This window comes from Oncorhynchus mykiss, chromosome 11 (assembly GCF_057628025.1).
Source record: "Oncorhynchus mykiss isolate SJ-2025 chromosome 11, ASM5762802v1, whole genome shotgun sequence".
In the NCBI taxonomy this organism is placed as follows: domain Eukaryota; kingdom Metazoa; phylum Chordata; class Actinopteri; order Salmoniformes; family Salmonidae; genus Oncorhynchus; species Oncorhynchus mykiss.
Window position 1 is genome coordinate 64,437,477 of NC_143032.1, and position 27,823 is coordinate 64,465,299.

At 42.5% G+C, this 27,823-nt stretch overlaps 4 protein-coding genes across 4 annotated transcripts; 2 read left to right on the forward strand and 2 right to left on the reverse strand.

Annotated features, from left to right (window-relative positions):
* The first annotated feature begins 396 nt into the window (after positions 1 to 396).
* LOC110536190 (dynein light chain 1, cytoplasmic) lies at positions 397 to 4,092 on the forward strand. The gene is made up of 3 exons (XM_021621813.3): positions 397 to 1,079; positions 1,888 to 2,026; positions 3,751 to 4,092. The coding sequence occupies exons 1-3, from the start codon at positions 928 to 930 to the stop codon at positions 3,886 to 3,888; spliced, it is 429 nt and encodes a 142-aa protein (XP_021477488.1). The 5' UTR covers positions 397 to 927; the 3' UTR covers positions 3,889 to 4,092.
* A 1,253-nt stretch (positions 4,093 to 5,345) lies between these two features.
* LOC110536189 (large ribosomal subunit protein eL6) lies at positions 5,346 to 9,470 on the reverse strand. Its single transcript, XM_021621812.3, has 7 exons — positions 9,270 to 9,470; positions 8,276 to 8,422; positions 7,951 to 8,049; positions 7,528 to 7,671; positions 6,578 to 6,626; positions 6,156 to 6,340; positions 5,346 to 5,530 (listed from the first exon to the last, which is right to left on the reverse strand). Exons 1-7 carry the CDS (start codon positions 9,324 to 9,326, stop codon positions 5,378 to 5,380), a joined length of 834 nt encoding a protein of 277 aa, XP_021477487.2. The 5' UTR covers positions 9,327 to 9,470; the 3' UTR covers positions 5,346 to 5,377.
* Positions 9,471 to 10,843: 1,373 nt separating this feature from the next.
* acaa2 (acetyl-CoA acyltransferase 2) lies at positions 10,844 to 15,284 on the reverse strand. The gene is made up of 10 exons (XM_021621814.3): positions 14,935 to 15,284; positions 14,120 to 14,286; positions 13,891 to 14,019; positions 13,473 to 13,589; positions 13,190 to 13,337; positions 12,796 to 12,971; positions 12,462 to 12,591; positions 12,268 to 12,338; positions 11,929 to 12,083; positions 10,844 to 11,710 (listed from the first exon to the last, which is right to left on the reverse strand). Exons 1-10 carry the CDS (start codon positions 14,948 to 14,950, stop codon positions 11,626 to 11,628), a joined length of 1,194 nt encoding a protein of 397 aa, XP_021477489.1. The 5' UTR covers positions 14,951 to 15,284; the 3' UTR covers positions 10,844 to 11,625.
* Positions 15,285 to 16,541: 1,257 nt separating this feature from the next.
* Positions 16,542 to 19,757, forward strand: mrpl40 (mitochondrial ribosomal protein L40). Its single transcript, XM_021621815.3, has 5 exons — positions 16,542 to 16,813; positions 18,052 to 18,135; positions 18,279 to 18,434; positions 18,810 to 18,891; positions 19,044 to 19,757. Exons 1-5 carry the CDS (start codon positions 16,743 to 16,745, stop codon positions 19,269 to 19,271), a joined length of 621 nt encoding a protein of 206 aa, XP_021477490.3. The 5' UTR covers positions 16,542 to 16,742; the 3' UTR covers positions 19,272 to 19,757.
* Positions 19,758 to 27,823: the final 8,066 nt, after the last annotated feature.

The following is a 27,823-nucleotide window of genomic DNA, read 5'->3' on the forward strand; positions in this document are numbered from 1 at the left end:
CCTTTGTTATCAAGGTACATTTTTAGCTTCCCCAAAATGTTAAACTCACGTGATACATGCTAATTGCTAGACTACAAGCTTTCTAGCTAATTTTCGATAATTCTAAATTCGAAATCAGACCAGATTTGCCAGTGATCGTAACAGATCGGTTACTGAGAGCTGTTTTTTATTTTACTTTTATTTTGGGTTCAGGTCTTGAACCCAGATAGACCGTGTTGATGAATCAACCTGATTTTATGCACTGTTATCATACAGTTTGGGGAGCCACTCGGCTGTTGTGTCAGAATAATTAATGCGGTGTTCTAACATGGACGCCAGGAGGCGTCGTACGTCAACTGCAAGCCCTCTTTAGCCCGGTAATTTAGTAGGATCTCTATGGTTTTGTGGCTTTGTCTTAGTCTGCTGCAAAGCAGCCAGTTAGAAGCAGGTCAAGGCTAGAAGGGATCCAGCTTTTGTAAATGTAACGTTTTTTATTTATTTAATATTTATTAACCTAGGTAAGTCAGTTAAGATCAAATTCTTATTTACAATCACGGCCAACCCCGGACGACGCTGGGCCAATTGTGCGCCGCCCTATGGGACTCCCAATCACGGCCGGTGATACAGCCTGGATTCGAACCACTGTCTGCAATGACGCCTCTATCACTGGGATGCAGTGCCTTAGACCGCTACGCGACTCGGGAGCCCAACGTCAGCAGGCAGCAAGCTAATATCAAACACAGTACAGTGAAATATATTATATTATATTTATAAGTTACCCCTTCTGTCTGTGGTATAGTATGGTTTAGAAACTGATACGTTTATTGTTTACAACGGTTTCCACCGAAACCAACGACGCGTGGGAACCGTAAAGCATGATGGGTTGAAATAAAATGCAATGAGAAACACCAGCGAAAGCTGCGACAGATTAACCAATAACTACACCAAATGCGTAACGGCGTAGCCAATAGGAGATATGTGCGATCGGGTTCGGTCAGTTACACACCCACATTACTTTCTGTCAACCACTACTTAGCGGGAGTTGTAGCTGTGAAACCAAGCGTCCATACAGCGGAGACAACCGGCGTTGGATTAATTAGGTAAAAAATTAGCTTGGTTACTATGAGATGTCGATCGTTATAATTTGTTCATAGTGAAGGAGGTGGTATATTATTAATTTGCTATCTGAATTGATAAGTAACGTTACAGTGGAAACCGTTGTTTGCTTTTGAGTGGCACACAATGGTAATTGACGTTGATTCACCTGCAAGCTAGATAACGTTTAGATTGTCAGACAGCTATCAATAACTTCCATTTTGACACCTAACCTTAGCTAATATCCTGACATACTGACTTGTTAGGGAAGTAAGTTAGCACCTAAAGAAAACAATGCTGTTTGCTCAGAATGTTAACGTTAGCTAATTTTAACTCTTGACTCATTTGGGGAAATGGTATTAGCCAGCTACTGTATAACTTAGCTGTTTTGTCTGTAACAATCTTGATAACAAACGTTAACCAACTAGCAAACGGGTTATTTATCAAAGCAAAGGTCACCCCCCCCCCCCCCTCCCCCGTTATTTGGAGAAAATAATTCTAGCTAGCAATTAACTTTAGAAGCGTATCCATAGAAACTGCGCAGTAGCGGTGATGGAAATTGTTATGCAACGTTGATAAAATAATAGTTCCCAGGGATGCCATGTGCCTGTTATGTAACTGTTATTTACATGGCAGCCGGCCAAGTGGTGCTTTGTGTGTTAAGCTCTGATCTGAAGATGCAGCTTTAGCTACTAGTGGATTAGTTTTAACACGCCAATCGCTTTATAGAAGAAGTGAGTACCGTTAAATGCTGGGTGAGCCCATGTTGATCCTCCCATGCCATTAATACCGTGATGTGTTTTGGTTTCCTAGGGCAACCATGTCTGACAGAAAAGCAGTCATAAAAAATGCGGACATGTCGGAGGAGATGCAGCAGGACGCAGTGGAGTGCGCCACGCAGGCACTGGAGAAGTATAACATCGAGAAAGACATCGCTGCATACATCAAGAAGGTACCCAGATGACAGGTCAATGACTAACATGGTCTGTGGTCCATGGAAGTCACTGAACTTCACTAACAGTTGTGCGGAGACCAGGCTTTGTGGAATCTAGCCCATAATACATCGATTCGCCCAAGGTCAATTAAATGATTAAATGCCCACAGTCTACCTGTTTGGCCTCTGTAGTTGCATGCCTTTGTTTGCTGTCTATTTCAATAAATACTAGTCAAATACCACCACTGTTTCCTTGTTGAGATTCAATGGGTGCATTTGCACTGAGTTGCTAGCTTATAGCAACAGCATGAGCAAACGGTTTACGTTTATTGAAAAAGTGTGGATTTTTGCTAACAATCACAAAACTAGAGGACAAACTTAAGTACACGTGGCCAGTTGCGCTTTTAAGTATTGACCTTGGGCGAATCGACAGTGGGAGCTAGATTCCACAAAGTCTGGGTGAAGTTACTTAAACTTTCTTCACTGGCGAGTTTAGTCCGCTAGGTCTGTGGCTGAATAACTCTGCCTATTCCCCATGCAGAATAGTCCTTGTGACTCTTGCCAAAAGTTACACTCGGGGCTGCAGGGGATTGATTTGATGTTGCGATATGTTTGATGCTCAAAGGAACTGTATAATTGTGTACACGGGTAAAGAGATGTTTCGGTATGAAATTTAGTTTAAATAGTCAGACCTTCATACTAAATGTTAACTGCCTGACACGTTACTGGTTTACTATAAATCAAGGGAAAACTATATGAAATTATTTACTAGGTACAGTTACAGCTCCCGAGTGGCGTAGCGGCCTAAGGTACTGCATCTCAGTGGAAGAGGCGTCACTTGAGTTCCTTGGTGTCCACATCACCAACAAACTAACATGGTCCAAGCACACCGAAAACAGTTGTGAATAAGATATGACAAAGATTTGGCATGGGTCCTAAGATTCTCAAAAGGTTTTACAGCTGCACCATCGAGAGCATCCTGACGGGTTGTAATGGCAACTGCCTGGTATGGCAACTGCAAGGCACTACAGAGGGTAGTGCGTACAGCCCAGTACATCACTGGGGCCAAGCTTCCTGCCATCCAGGGCCTCTATACTAGGCGGTGTCAGAGGAAGGTCCTAAAAATTGTCAGACTCCAGCCACCCTAGTCATAGACTGTTCTTTGCTGCGGTACCGGTGCGCCAAGTCTAAGTCCAAAAAACCTCTTAACAGCTTCTACCCCCAAGCCATAAGACTCCTGAACATGCTGCTGCTACGCTCTGTTTATCTATGCATAGTCACTTTAACTCTGCCTACATGTACATATTACCTTGACTAACCAGTGCCCCCTGTATATAGCCTCGCTATTGTTATTTTACTGCTGCTCTTTAATTATTTGTATTTTTTTACTAAACACTTATTTTCTTAAAGGCTTGTAAGGTGTTGTATCTGCATGTGAGAAATAAAATTTGATTTGATGGATGCCAGGTTGCAGTTGTAAATGAGAACTTGTCCTCAACTAGCCTACCTGGTTAAAGGTGAAAAAAATAATCATTTGATCTTGGCAAATGAAAAATGATCTCTAACAGGTATTGTAAACAAAAATTTGAGATGCACTTTATGTGGAAAATTTCTGGGCTCCTTTATTTCAGCTAATGAAACATGGGACCAACACTAATTTTGTTCAGTAGCTCACTTAATAATGGTTTTGTCAATGCATGCTGCGTCTGATTCATCACTGCATTCCTCTCTGCCCCTCCCAGGAGTTTGACAAGAAGTATAACCCTACCTGGCATTGCATCGTAGGGAGGAACTTTGGCAGCTATGTGACCCATGAGACCAAGCATTTCATCTACTTCTACTTGGGCCAGGTGGCCATCCTGCTTTTCAAATCTGGCTAAGCGGCCCCAGCCCCTTCAACACCAACTGACCATTAAATACTGACTCGACAGAAAGGCCATCACCCTGGTCAATGGGGACTGCCTTGTTCTGTGCTGCTTTGTTTAAGAAAAAAAAATACATGGCCATGTGAGATTAAACACTTGTATTTATTTTTGATGTCACCGGTTTTTATTTTTATTAAAGCGATATTGTTTGGCTCTGTATCTTTTGGAGTACTTTATTTTAGCTACTTATGGTCACTCCTTTTATTTGTGCTATGACGCTAGCTTGTCACGAGGTGGATTGTCCAAGTTGATAGAATGACAGCACTGATTGTGTAAGAGGCCATTTTATTTATGATAACCAGATACTACATGCGGTGGGTGACAATTTTCACCTCACTCACTTAACCATTAAGGTAAATGTCGAAGATCACATGGGGTAAAGAGCTCTTTTCCAAAATAATCCATAAGATCGTGTTCATCTGCCACCAGGGCTCTAAAGGCAACGCGTAAAATCTTCCAGATTAAAAAAAAAATAGTTTTGCGCTGTACGGTTTCCAAGTACAGCAATGGTGCGGATTAGATGGCTACAGCAGCGAGAACGGATTACTTTTTAATTATTTAACCTTTAACTAGGCTAATCAACACATTCCCATTCACAATGACGTCTAAGAACAGTGAGTTGACTGCTTTGTTCAGGGGCAGAACGACAGATTTTTACCTGACAGCTCAGGGTTTCGTTCGAGCAACCTTTCGGTTACTTCTAGTCGAACCAGGGATGATATTTGACCCATACCGACGCAACATTTATCTTCCTATAGCAGTAGTTTAATTTAGGCCAAACCATAGAATGGGATTTATAGGATCCCTGGTCCAGACGTAAATTCAGACCGTCAGGGTACTCGCGCCTCGTTAACGATTTTTTTTACACGCAATCTGATGCCACAAAGTACTTAATTGAAATTGGATAGGTTTGGTATGCTAACATCACCGGCAACTCATATCCATTTGGGGCGAAGAATGACACCGCTTGCATGTCTCAGGACCTATTTAGAAACCTAATACTACATTTTATGTACAGTAATTCGAATAAACATCGATGGCATGTGCTAATTTAATTGAGTGTCCAGACCTAAGAATCAAGGTCCGTAACTCGTAAGGCCCAAGTTAAACTATAAAGGCAAGATGGAAAGAGTTACGGTTTTACCTGTTCCAACATCCTTGTATGGGAGGTTAATGTCAGTTTAATCGTGAAGACATCAGTGTAGGGGTGAATGAAAGACAACTGGAAACTGAGTTGGTCGACAAGACTTCAATGGCAGCACACAAACACCTGACGCTCCCTGAATGCCATGGCCTGCCACAACCCCATTGAGTTTTGAATTACAAGGGTGCTGCTGGGAGTTTAACAGGACACCTCAAAGATTGTATTGATGGAAAATGTCAACTTCAAAACATACAGCCAGAAGGTGGGATAGGACTGTGGTGGTACTCTTTATTACAACATTTAGAAAACCAGTTTGTGAGGGTAGACACCATTGGAGAGGCAGAAAGAGGAGCGCAGGTAGCCCTTCAGCTGGGGAACCTTCTTAATGAGGGGTAGCAGCTGAGAGTCTACAGTCTTCTGGTCTTCTTTCCTCTGCTCTGTCAACTGGTACTTCTGTAGCAGGGGGAAGAGAGATTGTCAGACAACTTTAGCTTCTGGCCTACCAATTAAAATCATTTTCTATTTACAACCTTGTTTAGCCACAACCAAAGAGGAAAGTAGTTATCTACCATTGAACGAAAGATTAGAGCTTTCTGGATAAACTGACTATTCTTCAAATAACGAGGGATTTGGATTTATACACATATTGCTCATCTAGTGCAGGCCAAAACCAGCTGGCAAGTAAATACAAAAAACACCAGGAATCCAGCTAAAAATATTTTATTTAGGAAATCTGTTCAAGTATTCCCACTAATACATTTTAAAAAGGAAATGTGATTGTGTCTAAATGTAATCAAGGTATAAAATTGTTATTTTAAAATGCAATCTCTTTGTGGTCAATTTGCAGTGTACCAGTTATTATAATTATGTTACTGCCCGTTGACCATCCACTGACAAATCGTCCCACAGCTGAATCTAGCTGCCTACCCCGATTTATTATGCCCACACTGCCTGTACGCTACCAGTCCAATGACAACCTTCAATAGTTACCCCTAACCTCTACTCCCTCCCAATAGTTTGTGAATCCCAGAAAGTGTGCATGTGTGTATAGGTTGTGTATGTCTAATGTGGGGTTTACCTCTTTCTCTGTGTCAAAAATCTCTCCCTCCTGGTGGCGGGGTCTCCTCAGCCTCTTCTTCTTGAAGTAGGCGTCTGACAGAGTCTTGGGGATCTTCATGCCAGAGATGTCAACCTTGGTTGCAGTGGCGATGACAAACTTTTGGTGTGCCCTGCGCAGAGGGACACGGTTCAGGGCCAGGGGACCTAAAAGTTGGAGTGCGAGTTGGGGATTGAGTTACAACTGAAATAGCAAGAAGAGCATATTTTCAAAACATCACATCAAGGTAGGTATGGATACCTGATGAGGTACTGCAGCTACACAGACATGAATGTGAAATAAAATCTCACTGGACATTCTGAAAATAACTTTATGCAACACTTGTTTTGCCAATCCACCGTGATGAATAAGAATATTTCAAAGAAAGCACTGGTTGTTCTTACCAGTTACAAGCAGGAGACCACTGGAGAGCTGCTTCAGGAACACAACACGCTGAGAGGAGAGAGAAGAGACAGTCACTGGATTGCACAGGACAACATCTACCACATGTACATGCTACAGTAGATCACCAGCCCTGATCCTGAAACAGGGCATACAGGCTTAGTTCCAGCCTAGCGCAAACCCACCAGATTCTTACTGGTAAAATCAAGTGCCACAGCTGAAACCATCAAACTTGTGGCTTAGAATAAAGAGCATTAACAAAACGATCTACAAAAATAGTACAACAAAAATTGTACTAGGCCACTGCCAATTTAAATGTATAGGGAAACGCATTACATAAATCTTTAACAAATCTGTTCAGATGTTCATCAACTTGAGTTTAATGGAAATGTTCCACTTTACACATTTATGTGCTCCCAATACAATGCTGCGAGTGTCCTCTGGCAATTGAGCCGCACTTAAAAGCTGACACCGTAGCAGCAGGACCTGCTGGGTGAATTCAGTGTGTGGGCGCAGTCCTGTGTGTGGGAACTACTGTAGTATGCCAGCAGTATGCCTGTGTGAGGCTTGTATGCGTGCGTGTTTCTATGTGTGGGCAAAAGGTGAACTGATTTGTCAGTGTGGGAGTATCAGGCAGCTTATCACATGTAGGGCACAAAGGGGCAGCAGAGCAACAAGGGGTTTAAATTCATATGCACAGCACACAATCTGCAATATTATTGTTTGCAAAATAATCATACAGTGGGTAAGCTTCAGTGTGTGAAAGCAACAGATATTTATAAGAGCATTGTTTGAGTTTGGCCATGAGGGTTCTCACCTTCCTGCACTGGCATCCAGTTAGCAGGACAAGGACAGTTTAAGGTGGTGGGGCTGGAGTGAGGTTACGGTATGATCCAACTCAATGACACATGAATGTGTGTGCATGCATGAGTATTAATGCATGCAATCTAACCTTTCCGCGGTGGCGTCCAGTGAGCAGTACAAGCACGGTTCCTGGGGTGATGGTGGCACGCAGGTTCCTCTTATGCTGGCTGAAGGGCTTCTTACCATGGTTCTTCAGTTTACGGGCCACATCCTCTGTGGGGTAGTAACGGGGCTGGGGGGCAAACGAGTCAAGGGATATTACACAACTTCACAAGTGTAGAATTAAGCAACATCTTGCTACCAGACCCAACTGTATGCAGTATATTGAACCGATGAAAAGTAAAAATCAGCCTTTTATGTATACGACAGACCAAATCCGTCTCAAACCGGAATCTTCATCTGCTGAATGTGGTAGTGAGCTACAAAATCCAGCAATGGTTACAACGACCCAAGAGAAACTTGATGCCAACCACAATATAGGAAACCATGTTTGAGTGAGCTAAAGACTCACCATTTTGCGCATCTTTACAACACGAGTGCCTCCATTCTTGTCACCGCCAACAGTCTTGGTGATGGTGGATGGGGTCTTGACCTTCAGCTTCTTCTCAATCTAAAACAAGCACCGACAGCACATGTTGAGGCTTTCCGTACACTACACAAATGACTTGACATTAACCAACATCTAGTTTTTAATAAACCCTTAACCTGTTAGTATTTATTAGGGATCCCCATTAGCTGCTGCCTTACTCTTCCTGGGGTCCAAACAAGTTTAACAGGTTCAATCTAGAGAACCAAAGTGACCGCTTCCCCCAGTCGGTGTGCCTCCCCTCTCTTACCTTGGTCTCAGTGGTCTTGGTCTTTCTCTTGTACATGGCCCTGCGGGCATACATGGCGGAGCGAGAGTAGCGACCGATGCCCCTGGCCAGGACAGGGTTCCGGCTGCAGTGAGCCTTCTTGGCCACCTTCTTGTCTCCCTCTGCCATCTGGGGAGACGGGGAACAGAATGGGTTAAACTCATGGATAGTTCTTCAATAGAAATATTGCTCTAATATAGATTTATAAGATTGTAGTAATTCCATGGTCGAACATTCATTACTAGTGGATCATGAATGACTGATGCTGGTTAGTTAGATACTTTCAATATGGTGCTGAAACAGAACGTGACAGCTAGCCTGATGTTAGCACACCAAACCTATCCGCTAAGAACATTGTGGCTTCAGATAGTCAAGAACGGGTAACCAAAATACGTGGCTGTAAACTATGGTCAAATTATAGAGCAAAATCAGCAGGCCCCATCAATGGATGATTGCCTGCCACTACAACACTGGCATGCCATGAACATTTCTGCAACTTGGTAACATAACAGCACAAGTGTGCAGGTAAAAACGGACATTTCAACAGACAAGTTAATTAGGCATTTCACAGAATTGACAAAACACATTAAAATGACTGGAGAAAGTGTACACACAAGCATGAGCATATACCGGCATGACAAGTCGTAGCTAACGTTACGTTAGCTATACCATTCACCTTAAGCTAGAAACCAAGCCAAATGTGAGGGCCAGTGAATAGAAATGAAACATGCGCCAAATCTGAAATCTGCTAAATTACAACGCGTTGAGATATGTAGCAGGCTGTGGGCCTACGCTTACGAAACATAACGCTATTTATTTACAAATCATCACACACAAAACAACCATATTCAAACATAAATAGTCTTAAGGACATAGTCAATAGCCCCGTATAAATTGGAAGCGGTTATTTGGTGCATTTTGTATGGATGAACACCGATTTTATTTATGCAGTAATGTGGTGAGAGGCCATTCTTACCTTTGCTATGAAAAAAAGACCGATATCCGGGAAGTTACGTATATAACCACGTTGCATTTGACGTTGACGTAAAAGACGCAAACAAATCTTGGCCCTTGTAGTCCTTTGAGAAACAACTCATTTATCAATAAAATAAAACAATTTATAGTCAAACATTGTAAATTAAATCTATGAATGCTGTATTTGTCTGGTAAGAGGAGTAATGTTCATATTTGTAATTTCTGGACAAATCTACATTATTTCCAGCAATCATCATCAAGTAATGATCTATGAAAATATTTGCATCTACAGTCTCATAGGACCAAGATTACTGTGGCGTTCCAGGTCACCTTCATTGCAGACACACTGCACAGAGCAGCACATTGCTATATCGATGTGGATCCTGAGATACATTACCAAAAGTATGTGGACACTTGCTCGTCAAAATCTCAATCCAAAGTCATGGGCATTAATATGGAGTTGGTCCCCCCTTTGCTGCTATAACAGCCTCCACTAATGGTAAGGCTTCCCACTAGATCTTGGAACATTGCTGTGGGGACTTGCTTCCATTCAGCTACAAGATAATTAGTGAGATTGGGCACGGATGCTGGATAATTAGGTCTGGCTTACAGTCCGCGGTCCAATTCACCCCAAAGGTGTTTGATGGGGTTGAGGTCAGAGCTCTGTTCAGGCCAGTTAAGTTCTTCCACACCAATCGCAACAAATAATTTCTGCATGGACCTCACTTTGTGCATGGGGGCTTTGTCATGCTGAAACAGGAAAGGGCCTTCCCCAAACTGTTGCCACAATGCTGTATGCTGTAGCATTAAGCTCTCTCTTCACTGGAACTAAGGGCTCTACCCGCATTCCATTATTCCTCCTCCCACCAAACTTTAGTGGGCACTATGCAAACCCTTTCTCTATGCACCCAGTAGCGTTCTCCTGGCTTCCGTCAAACCCAGATTTGTCTGTTGGACTGCCAGGTGGTGAAGCGTGATTCAAGACGCCAGAGAATGCATTTCCACTGCTCCAGAGTCGAATGACGGCGAGCTTAACACCACGCCAGCCGACGCTTGGCATTGCACATGGGCTTGCGTGTGTGGCTGCTCGGCCTTGGAATCCCATTTCATGAAGCTCCCGACCAACAGTTCTTGTGCTGACGTTGCTTCCAGAGGTAGGTTGGAACTCGGTAGTGAGTGTTACAACCAAAGATAATTTTTACATGTTACGGCACGGCACTCGAGTTCCTTGAGATGGTGTGGCCTACAACTCGCGGCTGGGCCGCTGTTACCCGTAGACATTTCCACGTCACAATAACAGCACTTACAGTTGACCGGGGCAGTTCTAGCAGGGCAGACATTAGACAAATTGACTTGCTAGAAAGCTGGCATCCTATGACAGTGCCACATTGAAAGTCTGAGGTTTTCAGTAAGGCCATTCTATAGCCAATGTTTCTCTGTGGAGATTGCATATGTGACTGAAACAGCTGAAGCCACTACTTTGAAGGGGTGTCAACTTCAGGCAATAGACAGTGAAAGACCTAGTAACTACTACATGATACTCCATAAAGAATCAACAACAATCTCACACATTAATTTGTGAATCCCAGGTTTTCACTTTAATCATAAAAAAAAACAAGATCTTTACAGGCAACCTTACATCATACACACATCTCACATATATATCTCCAGTAGATAAGGCAATGGTGATCCATGCAAAGGAGTGATAATTCAGGCAAGAAATTCTGGATCAATTATGCAGTTACTTCTCTTTCCACAGAAAGCAACATTGGTTACCTCAACTCAATAACACTCACCTCAACTATTCATATACTACAGCGAGATGTAAATGCTATGTCCTGTATGAGCTAGCATTGTCTCCAAGGCAAACAAAGACTTACAAAAACAGGAGTTAGCCCTTCAGATTCACAAGGCCTCTTTAAGCAGATTGTTCATGTATGGCAACCCATATTGTCTTTTAGAAAAAGGTAACAGGAATATGAAACATCCAAGAAAGGAAGTTTAGACATTTATGTTCCTAAACATACAAATACCATTGTCTTCTGTGTTCAGAGAAACAGCAACCATTTTCTGGAGTAATTATGAGATCTTTGTATTTTTTTTCTGAGTGTAGATGCTGGAGTCATGTCTAATTTGAAGTGTGGGTCAAACGTACAAAGAACCTAATTTTATTTATTTTTTTACATTGGAAGGTGGATATTCTTACATTAAGTCAATACTAAGAAAACTCTACCTTAGACAAAAACATAAGGTCTTACTCGAGTGTGTATATGGCATGTACTCTATTGAGTATGTAGGGTGTGGTGTGTGTTAAGAGTGTGGATGGTATTCTAACTGTGGATGGTTTGCTCGGTTCCTCAGTGAGTGTTCTCTATGATTATGGCGATACCCTGACCACCACCGATGCAAGCTGATCCCACAGCATACTTTCCTCCAATCCGCCTGAAGGAGAGAGCAAAATCACAAAATGGAAATCACTCACCTGTGAGATAATATGAATTGCTCAGCCATTGAATAGCGTTATTTATTGGTTTAGCTCCTGTATGCTGAGGTATAGAACTGCCCTTAGCTGTGGTATATTGGTCAGATACACTGTTTGTTGAACTACATAGAATGATAAGCAGTGCTCTGAGTAGTAAGAAGACTACTGGTGTGGTTACCTGAGCTCGTGGACCAGGTGAGCAGTGATGCGTGCTCCAGAGGCTCCCAGGGGGTGGCCAATGGCAATAGCCCCCCCATCAGCATTACTCTTCTCTGGGTCCAGACCCAATGCCTTGGCAACAGCCAGGTACTGAGCAGCAAATGCCTCATTCACCTGAGAGACAGCAAAGGTGAGAAAGAGGACATGAGAAGTCAGAGCAGGAGAAAGAGAAACAGTGAGAAGGAGGAAGTCAATTCTATAGGGTGCACCACAAGAAGGAGATTGAGTAAAGCAAAACAATATCTGCGATTTCCTGCACCAGTTCCTACTTCCTATTCATGAACTTAGATGAGCATACCTCCACCAGATCCATGTCTTGGAGGGTGAGACCTGCTTTCTTCAGGGCTTCTGTGATGGCTGGGACTGGGCCTGAGGGGGAGAATGACAGAATCTTACCAACAGAAACCACTAGATGGCCATGCTGGAAAGGACTATATTTGGCTGTATTATATGTTTTCATCAAGTACATGAGATATGTTGCCAGTCACCCACCGATTCCCATAATGCTTGGGTCACAGCCGGAGACGTGATAGGCCACTATTCTTGCCAATGGGGTGAGCTTGTGCTCCTTCACAGCTTCCTCACTGGCTATCACCACGGCAGCAGCGCCGTCAGACACACCCTGTTGAAAAGGAGCATATCTTGCAGAACAGTACATTCAAAACTAGCACAGGATTTAAACCTAGCACACAAAAATGATCTGCACGCCATTTAAAACCGGTGTGCTTGGGGACAGACTGAATGTGATACTCCGTTGGCAAGCGCTGGTAGGAACTGGGTGAAAGGGCTTGGACCCAGAAGTTAATCGGTTTTGTTAAGAACTCACTGATGCGTTGGCGGCAGTAACCGTTCCTCCCTTTTTGAAGACAGGGGGTAGCCTAGCCATCTGCTCCAGGGTGGTCTGGGGACGAGGGTGCTCATCCTGGGTCATGGGTACTTTGCCCTTCTTTGCCTTCACGTCGATGGGTGCTATCTCTGCCGTGTAGTGGCCCGCCTCATGGGCTAAGGTTTAGAGCGCACACAGACAAGGTCAGTGATGTAGTCAGCATTCAGATAGAAATCTGGAAAAACTGTTCATTGTCATGATAAGATACAGAAGTATTTCTGGTTTACCGAGGACAGATAATCAGGAATTCCTTATTAAAATCAGGACAGTCTTCATGCCTTAAGTAAGGATTGTAAACATGTAAGCTTAGTTATGGTAAGGGTTGACCTCTAACCTGCCTTCCACCTCTGCTGGGTCTGGTGAGCGTATTTGTCACAGTCGTCTCTGCTGATCTCATATTTCACTGCCAGGTTCTCTGCTGTGATGCCCATGGGGATCTTAATGTGCAGGTCAGTAAGCCCCGCCCACAGAGTGTCCTCTAGCTGAGACAAATACAGAACACATTAGTTTAGTCCTTGGCATTGGTTTAGAGCAGCTGTTAAAGGGCTCTTGCAGTCAAAAATTATCAAAACCACACACATTTGGTTCTTACCGCTCCTCATTTATTAATTCAATACCTTGAGGTCGAGTCCGAACTTGGTTCCGAAGCGGACGTTGCGGACAGCGTATGGCGCCTGGCTCATGCTCTCCGAGCCGCCACACAGCACCACCTCTGAATCCTTCAAACAGATTTCCTACAGAGACATACAGGGTCTTAAAGGGGACAAACGCACAAGGCTGCAAATGTTCCTAAGCAATCAGCAGAGGAAGAAACCATGCACCTACAATTGACCTACAAACAAAAAAGGGTAGGTGACACTGCAGCAGAAAGAACTTTCCTGGGGTCTCTGTGACAAATTTGTATAATATATATTTTTTAATTATAGTGTACAGTGGGCAGGAGTCCAGTTCAGACAGAGATACATTAAGAAATGCTGAGTGGAGAGTAACAGTGTAGATTATGTAGAGTCTTAGTGCTTAGTGTGTCTACTGTACCTGAGCGCCATTGATGATTGACTGAAAGCCGGACCCACACAGGCGGTTCACGGTGAGAGCAGGCACTGGAATGGGCACCCCACACCTCAGGCCCACGTGACGGGCAATGTATGGAGCATCTGCAGAGCTCTGGAGAGAAAGAGAATCTGTCTTATTAAGTCAACTCTCACATTTCCTTCCTAGAGAGTTTATCCTTGCCTCAGCTTGCCCTTTGGAGTTTTAGACACACCTGCATTACGTTTCCAAAGATAACACTGTTGACAAGCTCAGGTGCAACTCCCCCAGCAGCAAGGGCAGCCTTGGAGGCATGCTCTGCTAGGTCTGTTGCACTGTGATCCTTCAGCACCCCACCGTAGGTTCCAAACGGGGTCCGCTTAGCAGACACAATAAACACATCTGGATGGAAAGAAAGAGAAGTCGGTGTGAGGTGACTAATCAAGCTTTCCTGCAGCTTTGGACATGGTTTGAGTGACAAAACAGTATAAATATTGAACTTAAAAAAAGGGCGTCTTGCCTACTCTCACTGCATAAACGTTTGAGAGTTCTATCATAAAACTCCACTGCAGTGTCATTGCAATTCTCATGCAACTATGAATAGTGCCACGGTCACCTTCACCCTACATTCATTTTCAACTCAACTAGCCTTTAGAAATGAAACGATAGAGGCAACTGTCAGTTGTTGAATATGTAGAGGGCAGACATGACAAGAAATACACAAGTTTACATGTAGAGACAGACTGCCAACTGTCCTTTATTCATTCATTCAGAATAATGATCACAGCTGGAGAGGCTAAACGGTGACAACTCTAAAGGGGAACACAATGTTTAAATTCACAAATGTAGGCTATAGTCAGTAGTGAGCAACTAGCCATGAACAATAGTTTGAACTTCGTCGACTGGAGCTTCTAGTTATAATTTGGCAGACAGACAAGCTATCAACGTTACTACGCAGACACCTTTGCAGAGCAAGATAAACATGTTAGCAGAAAACTAAAGCATGCATTTCGTGGTGCGTGGTTTATGAAAAATAACAATATTACTTACTTCTGAGCAGTGACATAACGTTGATTCCTCCTTACGTCCACGAAGGTCAATGTATCTGTTTGAACCGGGAGTCAATTTAAGGGCGCTTTTATGACAAACTCTGGCTATCTTGGGGCGTCACTAGTTACCACAGCCACAAAGTCGTAAACCCCGCCCATTTCTACAATTTATATTCTTACAGGGTGCTTTTTAAACCTAACCTTAACCACACTGCGAACCGTATGCCTAACCTTAAATTATGACAAAAAGCACATTCTTGTTTTCATGATTTTTTACCATATAGACCATTTATACATTGAGGCTGTGGTAACTAGTGGAAATTTGACCTTTTGCCTAAATAATGTGTATCTAATCATTGAGACAACAACATTCGACAAAATAACTCTGATCAACATGTTTCTGTAAGGAAATGTTAAATGGTTACTTGTACAATATTAATTCAGTTATGTAGCTATGTTTACTTGAAAAAGTGTCTAATGTTACTGACAAATTGTATCTCTGATGTAACCAGTGCAATCTGGTCTCAGAGCATATCTTGTTATTCTTTATGTAAATCAAGGACACTCCGTTTAGTATGATATTCTACTTTCGTATGGTATGTATTAATTTGTGGATGTCCATCACCCATTTGTTGACATGTTACGAATTACAATTCGTATTATATCTTACGAATTAGCAAAACGTACAATATGTTACAAATATACTAAACACATTATATATTACGAAAATTCAAAATGTGCAATATGTTACGAATTAGCTAAAAGTGTTATATATTACGAATTTGAAAGACTCTCAATGTGTTACAAATTTGCAAAATGTGCAATATTGTAATGAAACAGCAGGGAGCAGGTCTCTAACCCTCGACCTTCTAGCCCGATGTCCCCAGGGTCGTTACAATATGGTACGAATTTGCTAAACGAATGATTATGTAGCGACCCGCAGAGACAGCTGTGTGTTATGTGTTAGGCTCGTAGGTGGTTGTGTTTTACTTACCAGTACCCAGTGTTCGCGGGGTCCGAAATGCCAATCAACCTGCTATCTGCCAATCACGGAAGTGCCTGGAATGTTCTGATGCCGGGCATCCTGGTGGTTGGCGGAGTGGCATGGAGGGGGGTTGGAGCATTGGATGTTAAGACCAGGTTTAGCTTTTGTTCTCTCTCTCTGGCCTTCACAAAATAAGGTCACGGTTGGCTTGTGGGTTATCCTTCATTTATTTGGCGTGGGCTACGGCCAAACAGTAGTGTAAAGTTGGGCTAATAAACCGTCAATTCGTAAACTCAAGCCTCAATCTGGACAATTGTTCCATAATGTTCTAGTCAGGTCATTACAATATGTTACGAGTTCTAGCTAGGTGGCTAGAGTTTAGGGTTAGGGTTAAATTTAGGATATAGGTTAGGTTTAGCTAACATGCTAAGAAGTCCCAAAGTTGTAAGTAGTGGAAAAGTTGCTGATTATCAAAAATGTGTTGCTAACGTTTGCGTTATACACCCAACCACTCACCTCAACCAACCACCTAAGTAACCATCTGTCTTATGCAACCATACTAAACGTAACATATCATACCAAATGGTGTATATTTACGTACATAATAATACGACATGCTCTGAGACCGAGTTGTAACGTGAGCGAGTCGAGCTACAACAATGGGATCGAAAGTGTCCATCTGAAGCTCGAGCTAAATTTACGTCTGTTTCAAGTTGCACTTCCGTCCTGCGGCTGTCAAGGGGACCGCAATGATAAAATGTGTTGATACACGTGAATAACTTTCATCTGATTTGATTGAATAGTAATCAAATAGTATATCGATCATGTCAATTGTTGTATCGCGTGCCCTGTGTAGGGTATTGTCCCGACAGACTGCAGTGCCAACTAACGTTAGGTGAGTTGTCTCATGCAATTCTGGTTAGCATAGGCAAGCTAGCTAACGTTAGCTACAGCAGTTGGAACATGTTTTCTTTTCTCATCCAGCTGTATTCTAAAACCTGAGCCAGTTAGCCAACTACGTTATCTATTCACTGCAGTGGAGTTCCACCAGGTTCGATTTGGGGTCTGGTAGTGTTCAGTTTATATATTTTACCTTTTGGCAGTGTTATCAGAAGGCACAGATTGATTTTCACTGCTACGCAGACAATACACACATTTGCATTCCTGTGTCACCAGAAGATTTTGGCTCCACGGATAAATTATTAGACTGTATTAGTGATTTAAATACTTGGATGGCTCACAACTTCCTCAAGCTAAATCAACACGACGAGGTACTTATTGTTGGAGCCAAAGCACAGAGATAAAATCAAGCTGCACATTTTAACTCACTGGCAATACAAATAAACACCAGGTACATAACATAGGTGTTGTTTTAGATTCTGAACAAAATGTTGAATCACACATTAGGAATGTGACCAAAATAGCTTTTTTTACCACCTAAGGAACATTGCCAAGGTGCGACCATTTCTCACAGGCTGATAGAGAGACTCATCCATGCTTTTATTACAAGCAGGTTTGACTACTGTACGGCTATCCTGTCTGGCCTACCTTAGAAAGCCATTGGTCAACTGCAAAACATACAGAATGCAGCAGCGTGGGTACTGACCAAGACCAGACAGAGAGGTCTCTGCACTGGCTGCCTATTAGTTTTAAAATTCATTTTAAGATAATTCTATTGTTAAAAAAAAAAATCAATCCACAATTGTGCACCCCAATACATGTCAGACATGCATTTAAGTTATGTACCCAGTAGGTCCCCTGGCACTGGCCTTTTAACTATCCCAAAGCCTAGGACCAAGAGGCAGGCAGCTGTTAGTTATTATGCCCCCAGCCTCTGGAATAGTGTACCTGAGGGGGGCTGAAACTGTAGACATAAAGAGTTCTTAAAACACATCTTTTCAGCTTTGCCTTTCCTTAGGGTGCTTTTTGGTTGTTTAGTTTGTCATTCTTTTTTATCATGTTTGTTGTGTAGTAAATACTTCAGCTTTTATTTTCATTTGTTTTTTCCTGTAAAGCATTGCATTCCATGTCTGAAATGTGCTTTATAAAGCTTGATTTGATCTGTTACAGTGGCTAGATTGAGCTAACTAGTAGTTCTCCCCTTCCTCTGATTTGGTATGTTGTTCTTCACAGCTTTTTGATGGGAGTGGACGGTCATGTCAGTCAAGGTCCTTGGTTTGCATCTGTCCTCACATTGAAGACATCTGCGCCACTAAGGTAGGTTGAAAATCCTTTTGTCTATAAAGGGTTTGTTCTCTGGTGCACTTTCAGACTCTCTTTGCAGTCCCCTTAGGCACCATTTGTTATAAATGCACTACAAGCTCAACTTTCACTCATTCTGCCTGCGTGTGCTCTAACAGAGCAGAGCCCAAGAAGAAGAAGAAAGTGGACCCTCGTAGAGAGCAGATGGTGAGAGAGAGACTGAAGAAGAAATTGAAGAAGCTGGAGAGAGTTCCTCCTGAGCTCATTCCCATTGAAGACTTCACAACCCCAGCCAAATACATGGACGAGACTAGGTATGGCTCACCCACCTTTAGTGTTTAAATTAATGGAGTGGCTGACATTCCCATACAAAATCTGGGCACCACCATGAGTTACTATGGTGGGCACACCCTAACATTGAAGTAGGCACATCCATAAGCTTGGAATATTTACTGTTGCTTCACCCCCAACAGTCAATAGTGGCTTAGTTTGAACCATGCTTACCATAGTGATCTCCAGCAATAGTCTTAGAAACACACCAAAATCAGCTGATGGATTGAAATTGAGTATGATGCTGTGCTTAACTGATTGTTCTGTTGAGTGACACACTATTAGTGCAACCCAAATGAATTTCGCTGTCCTAATGTACACCTGAATAGGTCCCTACTCTATTTGTTTGTTTTTCCTAGGGTGCGTGGTGCTGCTCAGCTTCCCTTTGAGGAGAGTGAACGTCGGGCTCTACTGCTGAAGGAGTGGTCCCGCTACAAACAGGTAAATGTGATCTTGTAAGCCATTGTTGGTTTAAACTATCACAGTCATATTTGGAAGCAGAAATCAGTGAGCAGCCATTGACAGTACCTTCTTTGTAGACATTTTGATATACCCAGTTTCTGTGCTACATTTTGACTTTCTGCTACGAGCAGACCCAACACCGGGCAGAGATGGAGGCAGTAGGCCTGGCTGTGGAGGCCCAGAGGGAGGCTCTGGAGGAGCTGAGGCTGGAGTCAGAGGAGCTCTACCAGGCAGCACTGAGGCCAGACCCCTTGCTCTTCCCCTTCAACCACCAGGGACCCAGCTACACACCGCCCAAGGCCCAGTATGAGGCACCTGAAGGCAAATACAACAACATCACCAAAGTCTACACCCAGTGAGAGGGTGGCAGCATTAACATTGTGGGCATAACATGTGTTGACATGGTTATTACATCCCCTGGTCTTTACATGATTTGGACAGACTAAATATTTGACGAGCATGTTCATGAAAATAGTTTAGACATGAAAGCTAGAACAACCTCCCTGCCACCAATAGTGGATGGATGTCTCATTCAAAGGGTATTTCAACCGCTTACCGACCAGAGGACCATGACCCCGTCATGTTCATCGTATTGACAACTGCCCTGTCATGGAACAAGTTTCAATTCACACTCATAAAGTGATTCACATTCTGTACTGTATTGTTACATTCATAAACGTCATAGTTTAAATACAACCAGTAAGTAAAACATACCAGAGGGTTGAAAAAGGATTCACTTTTTAATGTATTTTTATTATATACATTTGAATGTATATAACAGACTGTAGATGAGGTATCCTGTGAACTAATAAAGACAAAGAGCCCATGTAATGGTGTTACAGAAACACTGGCCTCCATTTCAATAGGTAGAGAAACATACAAGCGCTCACTTGAGTCTTTCCACACAATGACCTAGACAGTATAAAAAAAAGTCAGACCACTGGTGCAACCCAGAATACTGTATGGTATGGTGCTGTTACCCTTATGCCAATACAGTAATTATTTTCACCAAAATACACTCACCGGCCAGTTTGTTAGGTACACCACCCCGTTCATGAAAATGGATCGCTCCTACAGTCACCTGGCCGTGGCTTGTTATATAAAGCAGACAGGCTTCGAAGCTTTCAGTTACTGTTCGATTGAACGTTAGAATGGGCAAAACAAGTGATCTAAGTGACTTTGAGTGTGGCATGATCGTCGGTGCCAGGCGCGCCGGACCCTGTATCACTCACAAGTGTCTAGGATTTACCGAGAATGGTGCAACAAACAAAAAACATGCAGTCCTGTGGGAGAAAGCAGCTCGTTAATGAGAGAGATCGAAGAAAGGCAAGAATCATCCAAGCTAACAGGCGGTCCACAAAGGGACAAATAACGGTGCAGTACAACAGTAATATGCAGAATGGCATCTCGGAACGAACAACTCATTGATCCTTGTCACGGATGGGCTATTGTAGCAGACGGCCACACCGGGTTCCAGTCCTATCAGATAAAAACAAGAAGTGGCTCTAGTGGGCACACGGTCACCAACACTTGAAAATTGAGCAGTGGAAATCATTGCCTGGAACATGACAGCGAGGTCAGTTTACTTGAGTGGCCTGCCCAGTCCCCAGACCTCAACCCAATAGACCATCTTAGGGATGAGCAGGAACGAGCTGTTTTGTAACATTAAATGTACCGCCGTCCAATCTGCAGCAACTGTGCGATGCTATCGCGTCATCATAGACCAACATCCCTGTGGAATGTTTCAGACACCTTGTAGAATGCCCCAAAGAATTCCGGCTGCTCTGGAGGCAAGGGGGGTCCTAATAAACTGGCCAGTGAGTGGATATCATTGCTCAGTATATTGCTCACGCATATCTTAATTTGTATAACTTATGGAAAGAATAGAAAGCACATTTTCACAATCAATACTTGTGTTATTGATCTCGGTGTAGAACGCTGTGACTTTCAAGTGTAACAGTTTAGCTTCCGTCCCTCTCCTCGCCCCTACCTGGGCTCGAACCAGGGACCCTCTGCACACATCGACAACAGCCACCCTCAAAGCATCCTTTCCCATCGCTCCACAAAAGCTGCGGCCCTTGCAGAGCAAGGGGAACAACTACTTCAAGGTCTCAGAGCGAGTGACATCACCGATTGAAACGCTATTAGCACCCCGCTAACTAGCTAGCCATTTCACATCGGTTACACAAGCAGTAGAGGTACACTCTCCTAATACCATTGGAGTACACTGGACACCTCTGGGAAGAAACCATTTATGACAGAGTGGTTCTGGTGGTCCTGGAGAGCAGGCTTTTCCCCAGCCCACTGAACTAAACTAAACAAAAAGCCTTCACACCCTCTGCAGGGGGCATATTCAGCTAAATTACAGAACATTCAGATGTAATAAATTGTGTAGAACAGACATTCTGTCATGAACAAATACAACTTTTACCAGCTCTATACATAACAATTATAGATGCAATGTCAATATATTAGTCTGAATTAGCCACAGGGTCATGGTTTACTAGCCACAACTATACTGTGATTTAGTTTGTAACTCTACTGTGATTTAGTTTACGTAACTAAACAGACCTTAGATGCTACATTGTGGTTGGTTTGGCCATGGCAGTGTTAACTCGGGATGGTTAAGACTGGGAATCCAGGGGCTTACCCTAGTGCAGGGCCATGTGCCAGTCTCTGGGCCGATCTCGTCTCAGGTCCCACACAGGGGTGAACTTTCTCTGCTCCACCATCCGGTTCCTCTCACTCTGCTGTAATGACTCCCGGGGTAGGGGGAGGACAGTCAGAGTTGGTTTGGGGACAGTGCAAGAGAGATCTTTCACAATTTCCTGTTCATAAGCAAACTGTAGCCAATATTTCTGGATGTTGATTGCATTTGCCCTGTAAATGCAGGATTGCTGGTTCCTGTGCTGCTTAGGCATTTTCAAAGTGATGATTGAGTGCTCAACTGTACCTTGGTCTCTGGACTTGGGTTCTTCTCCCACTCTCGACATGTGTAGTAGTCTTCCTTCCACTGCCAGCAGGAGGGGGATGTGCCATGCGTATAGTAGTTATGGAAACGGTTCCACAGGCTTTTGCAGGGTCTGAATTCACGCCAGTAGTCATCACATGTCCGGGGTGGCTAGGGAGATTATAATTACAGGTAATTAGTAGACTTGGGTGGCATACCGTATAACGAGGTATTTGGAAATAGCCATGGGATGGTTTTACAATACCGTCAAAACGATTTCTTCGTTTTTGTTATTATAAATGTGAATATTTGTTGGTACTTTCTAAGTAAATACCTGAAGTCAAATTGTGCAATATGTTAGGAGATAAAGAAGATCGCGTTCATTTCACCTGTCACATAATTTTTCATTATGAATCTTACCGACCGAGGTAGACAGTTTCAAGTTCGATATTCGCGCTTTCAAACCACTTGAGCCACAGACTCCAAATAAGTGTCATGATGTTGGAAAAATTGCGCACAACATTGCACAAGTTTTATTTTCACGATTTAGACATGAATGTGCTTTCCAAAGCTAATAAACATGTGGAACTGTGAGCAGCGTTTCGTATTCCTAGTTGAATTAGTTAGGGAGCGTGAACAAAGTACAAACTTTTTTTACATTAACATTTCAATAGCTCCTTGGTCATGTGACATACTTACTTCAAACAAGGTTCAGAATGTCCACTGACTACTCTTCTATATTGCACACCCTTTAGTTTGTCAATTTTCATCTCACAAGATTTTGTGTGAATTTTTCAAAATGTAGAATTTCAATAGCTCCTTAGTCATGTGACCTGGTGACTTCAAACAGGGTTCAGAATGTCCACTCAGTGGGCCTACACTGCACACCCTTTAGTTTGTCCATTTTCATCTCACATGGTTTTCCATTAATTTTTCAAAATGTAGAATTTCAATAGCTCCTTGGTCATGTGACCTAGTGACTTCAAACAAGGTTCAGAATGTCCACTGACTACCCTTCTATATTGCACACCCTTTAGTTTGTCCATTTTCTTTATCTCACATGGTTTCCCATCAATTTTTCCAAATTTTGAATTTCAATAGCTCCTTGGTCTTGTGACTAACTGACCTCACAAGGTTCAGAATGTCCACTGACTATACCTTCATATTGCACACTCTGATGTTTGTCTACTTTCATCTCATGCTATTAGACTTAATTAGACTGTAAGCTTTGCAGAACTTCATTTTACATGGGTGTTTAAAAATAAAACTTTTCCATCCTCGCAATAGCTATCTTTCACATGGACACTGAAAAGATCTGCAAATAGCTGTATGTGGTATGGATCAAGGACAGGAGCGGTGTTCATACAGAGGTGCTTAAAGGAAGGTGCACAGGTAGGCCTTATGAAAAACAATGTTTCATATGCTCTTTTTAATCACAGTAATAGGCAGTGATTTGTCAGTCACAGTGAGCTTCATAACGTGAAAGAATCCTTTTTATAGCATCACTTTCATATACTGGACATTAAGACAAATCCTTCTACGTTGAGTATTAGAACACAGTTTACATAACGTGATAATGACTTGATACTTGAGTGCATAACGACATAACGTGATAATGACTTGATACTTGAGTGCATTCACAACAAGCCAGCTGCAGACAACTTACAAAATGCAATATTGAATTTGAGGGTTCGTTTTTTCTGATGAAAATAGTTATTTGATGCATGGCCTACTATTTCTAACTGGGAAAATAAATTCCTATGTCTTTTGTGAGTAAAATCCTTTTTCCAAAATTGATTTAGGTACACTTTTGTGAAGAGGTATGAGGGTTGTGATATGGGTAATTTAATAGTACAATCATTTAAGGGATCAATGCATTCTATATTGCTTCCCCAGTTTCTGCATGAACCATCAGGCCAAGTGTTTTTGGTTGACCCTGCTGGACAGAAAGAGAAGGAGGAATCGGAAACACGCTGCATTCAAATTCAGGTCTTAGTTATTCCATTGTACTGGATCAAATACATATTAGCATTTTACATACATTAATAAGTGTAATACTTTTTATGACATACTGTGAAAAACTCTCTTAGCTGCTGGCTCTGTCACTTTCAGACATGCGCAGAGCAGACTTGAACCACAGGGGTTCTCTGTAAAGAGAGAGTAATCCAGAAGGCACAGACACACCCCTTGACTTTCAATTGGCACCGTTAACCTGTATGTATCCTCTCCTGATTGGCTCTGTGGTGCACAGTCTGGCAGTCTGACTAAAGTGCCAGAGGTATGAGGAGAGACATTCTCCTTTGTATTTATGGGAACAAATATTTCCTAACACTTTGGATCCTATTCTTGGACAGTTAGAAGACAATGCATCAATGCAAAAAAAAAGTATATTACTAGTTACTGTCCATGAGTAACCTCAACCTTGTGGTTCTATGGGTGTTTGGGCCAATAAAGTGCCAACTCAATTCTACCACTGACTAGTCTCTCATGTCCCTATGAACGGGGACACAGGACAATAGTTTTTAATCTAAACCAGGCCTTTTTTACTGGAGTACACTAACCCCTAATTGGGTCTCTTTTCTTGACACACAACAGCAGTTTACCAGATATGAAGTCAAGAAGAACAAAAAGTAGATTGTTGTAAGGGTGTATTACGTCCTGTGCTGGCCCCATTGTCATATCCATTCTGGATTCTGAGTGGTAAAATCAGAGCTGAAAAATGTCTATGTATGTGTATACCTTTTCCGCCAAGACAGAACTGCCAAAGGGGGTGGAGTTGCAATCTACTGCAGAGACAGCCTGTAGAGTTCTGTCATGCTATCGAGGTCTTTTTAAAAGTAGAAGGTCGAACTGCCCAAACAGTTTGAGCTTCTACTTTTAAAAATCCACCTTTCCAGAAACAAGTCACTCACTTGTTACAGACCCCCCTCAGCCAACAGCTGTGCCCTGGACACCATATGTGAATGATTTGGCCCCTATTTATCTTCAGAGTTTGTACTGTTAGGTGACCTAAACTGGGATATGTTTAGCACCCCGGCCGTCCTACAATCTAAGCTAGATGCCCTCAATCTCACCCAAATTATGATGAAATCTACCAGGTACAACCCCAAATCAGTAACCTCGGGCATCCTCATAGATATCATCTTGACCAACCTGTCCTCTAAATACACCTCTGCTGTCTTCAACCAGGATCTCAGCGATCACTGCCTCATTGCCTGCGTCCATAATGGGTCTGCGGTCAAACGACCACCCCTCATCATAGTCAAAAGCTCCCTAAAACACTTCAGCGAGCAGACCTTTCTAATTGACCTGGCCCGGGTATCCTGGAAAGATATTGACCTCATTCCATCAGTAGAGGATGTCTGGTTATTCTTTAAAAGTGCTTTCCTCACCATCTTAAATAAGCATGCTCCATTAAAAAAAAATAGAATCAGGAACAGATATACAGTAGGGCAAAAAAGTATTTAGTCAGCCACCAATTGTGCAAGTTCTCTCACTTAAAAAGACGAGAGAGGCCTGTAATTTTCATCATAGGTACACTTCAGCTATGACAGACGAAATTAGAAAAATCCAGAAAATCACATTGTAGGATTTTTTATGAATTTATTTGCAAATTATGGTGGAAAATAAGTATTTGGTCACCTACAAACAAGCAATATTTCTGGCTCTCACAGACCTGTAACTTGTTCTTTAAGAGGCTCCTCTGTCCTCCACTCGTTACCTGTATTAATGGCACCTGTTTGAACTTGTTATCAGTATAAAATACACCTGTCCACAACCTCAAACAGTCACACTCCAAACTCCACTATGGCCAAGACCAAAGAGCTGTCAAAGGACACCAGAAACAAAATTGTAGACCTGCACCAGGCTGGGAAGACTGAATCTGCAATAGGTAAGCAGCTTGGTTTGAAGATATCAACTGTGGGAGCAATTATTAGGAAATGGAAGACCATACAAGACCACTGATAATCTCCCTCGATCTGGGGCTCCACGCAAGATCTCACCCCGTGGGGTCAAAATGATCACAAGAACGGTGAGCATAAATCCCAGAACCACACGGGGGGACCTAGTGAATGACCTGCAGAGAGCTGGGACCAAAGCAACAAAGCCTACCATCAGTAGCACACTACGCCGCCAGGGACTCAAATCCTGCAGTGCCAGACGTGTCCCCCTGCTTAAGCCAGTACATGTCCAGGCCCGTCTGAAGTTTGCTAGAGAGCATTTGGATGATCCAGAAGAAGATTGGGAGAATGTCATATGGTCAGATGAAACCAAAATATAACTTTTTGGAAAATTCATGTAAAATCTTGTGAGATTAAAATTGACAAATTAAAGGGTGTGCAATATAGAAGAGTAATCAGTGGACATACTGAACCTTGTTTGAGTTCCTAGGTCACATGACCAAGGAGCTATTGAAATTTTACATTTGGAAGAATTCATGTAAAAACATGTGAGATGAAAATTGACAAACTAAAGGGTGTGCAATATAGAAGGGTAGTCAGTGGACATTCTGAACCTTGTTTGAGTCCAGTAGGTCATGACCAACGAGCTATTGAAATTCAAAAATGTAAACAAATTTAAAATAGTACGAGATGTAAATCGACAAAAAATAATTGTGTGCAATGTGTGTCTGTGTCTATGCCATCGGGTTAGCTAGAACCAGTTTTGAAAGTTTTAGGAGTAATGGTTAAATAGCTATTGTAATTTGTAACATGTGATTTGTCACTATGTTGACAGTCCCTAACTGCTGTTGATGAACGTAAGGAAAACTACAGGCGAATATCCAATTTACCTCGGTTCCAGTTAGGTGGTGTTTGTTTACAAGAGACGAGAGACTTGTTGTGAGTCACTCATACTGCTTACACATAGGATTCACGGTAGGTAGGCTGTAAAAACAACTGGGCAACATTTATATTTTTACCTCTTTCTTTTCGGTATTCGCCTTTTATGTAGCCATTGTTTTTGTCAGGAAGGAGCAAAAGACATTCAACGTTGACCCTGTTGTGCGACCGTTGTCACGGTAACTTGACAGCTGCATGTTCTAAGTTCCTCATTTTAAATTCAGACCTTCCACTACTTTCCTTCCTTCACATTCACAACAGTAAGTTAGCAGCTTGTAATAGCCTACTTGTAAATAATTACCTTGTATTTTCCTGCTATGGTGAATAAAAAGTTGTCTACTCAAAACATTGTCAGATGGCCTATGTTCTGGTAATTATATAAGTTGGCTGGACAGAAATCCATGAATGTTCATGCAGGTCCTAAGAAACATCAGACAAACACAAAACACCAATGTTATTATATTATTGTATATGTGGACACAAGTTCCCTCTATTTGTTTTCATCACTGAGCAAATTTCAGGTCTGCTGAGCGCAAACTTGAACATCGCAATGATTTTTTCTTTATTTAACGAACATTTTAAAGAAAATTCTTATTTACAATGACGGCCAAACTCTCCTAACCCAGACGACGCTGTGCCAATTGTGCGCCATGGGACTCCCGATCACGACCAGTTGTGATACAGCCCGGGATCGAACCGGGGTATATCGTGACGCCTCTAGCACCGAGATGCAGTGCCTTAGGCCGCTGCGCCACTTGGTAACCTACATTCCCCTGCCCTGATCACAGTAGGGGAAAATAAAATAAAGACGCCCTTCCCCTCTGCTCTCAAAACAATGAGCTCTGTGTAGCAGGTAGAACGTCACATTGACATAACGCTGATGACAAAGCAACGTGAAGCTTATAGTAGAGCTGAAGTGTAACGCCGTATTCAAAACAACTGGGAACTCGGTAATCTCCAACTTCCGAGCGTTGAAGAAAAGTGAAAACTAGAAGAAGAACAAAAAAGCTCAGATTGGGAAAGATCGTCTTGAATTGTCGACCAACTTGAATTCCAAGAGCTCTGACTTTCTGACCAAAAGATCACCGAAGCCTATAATAAAAATAAAAAAATGTCCCGA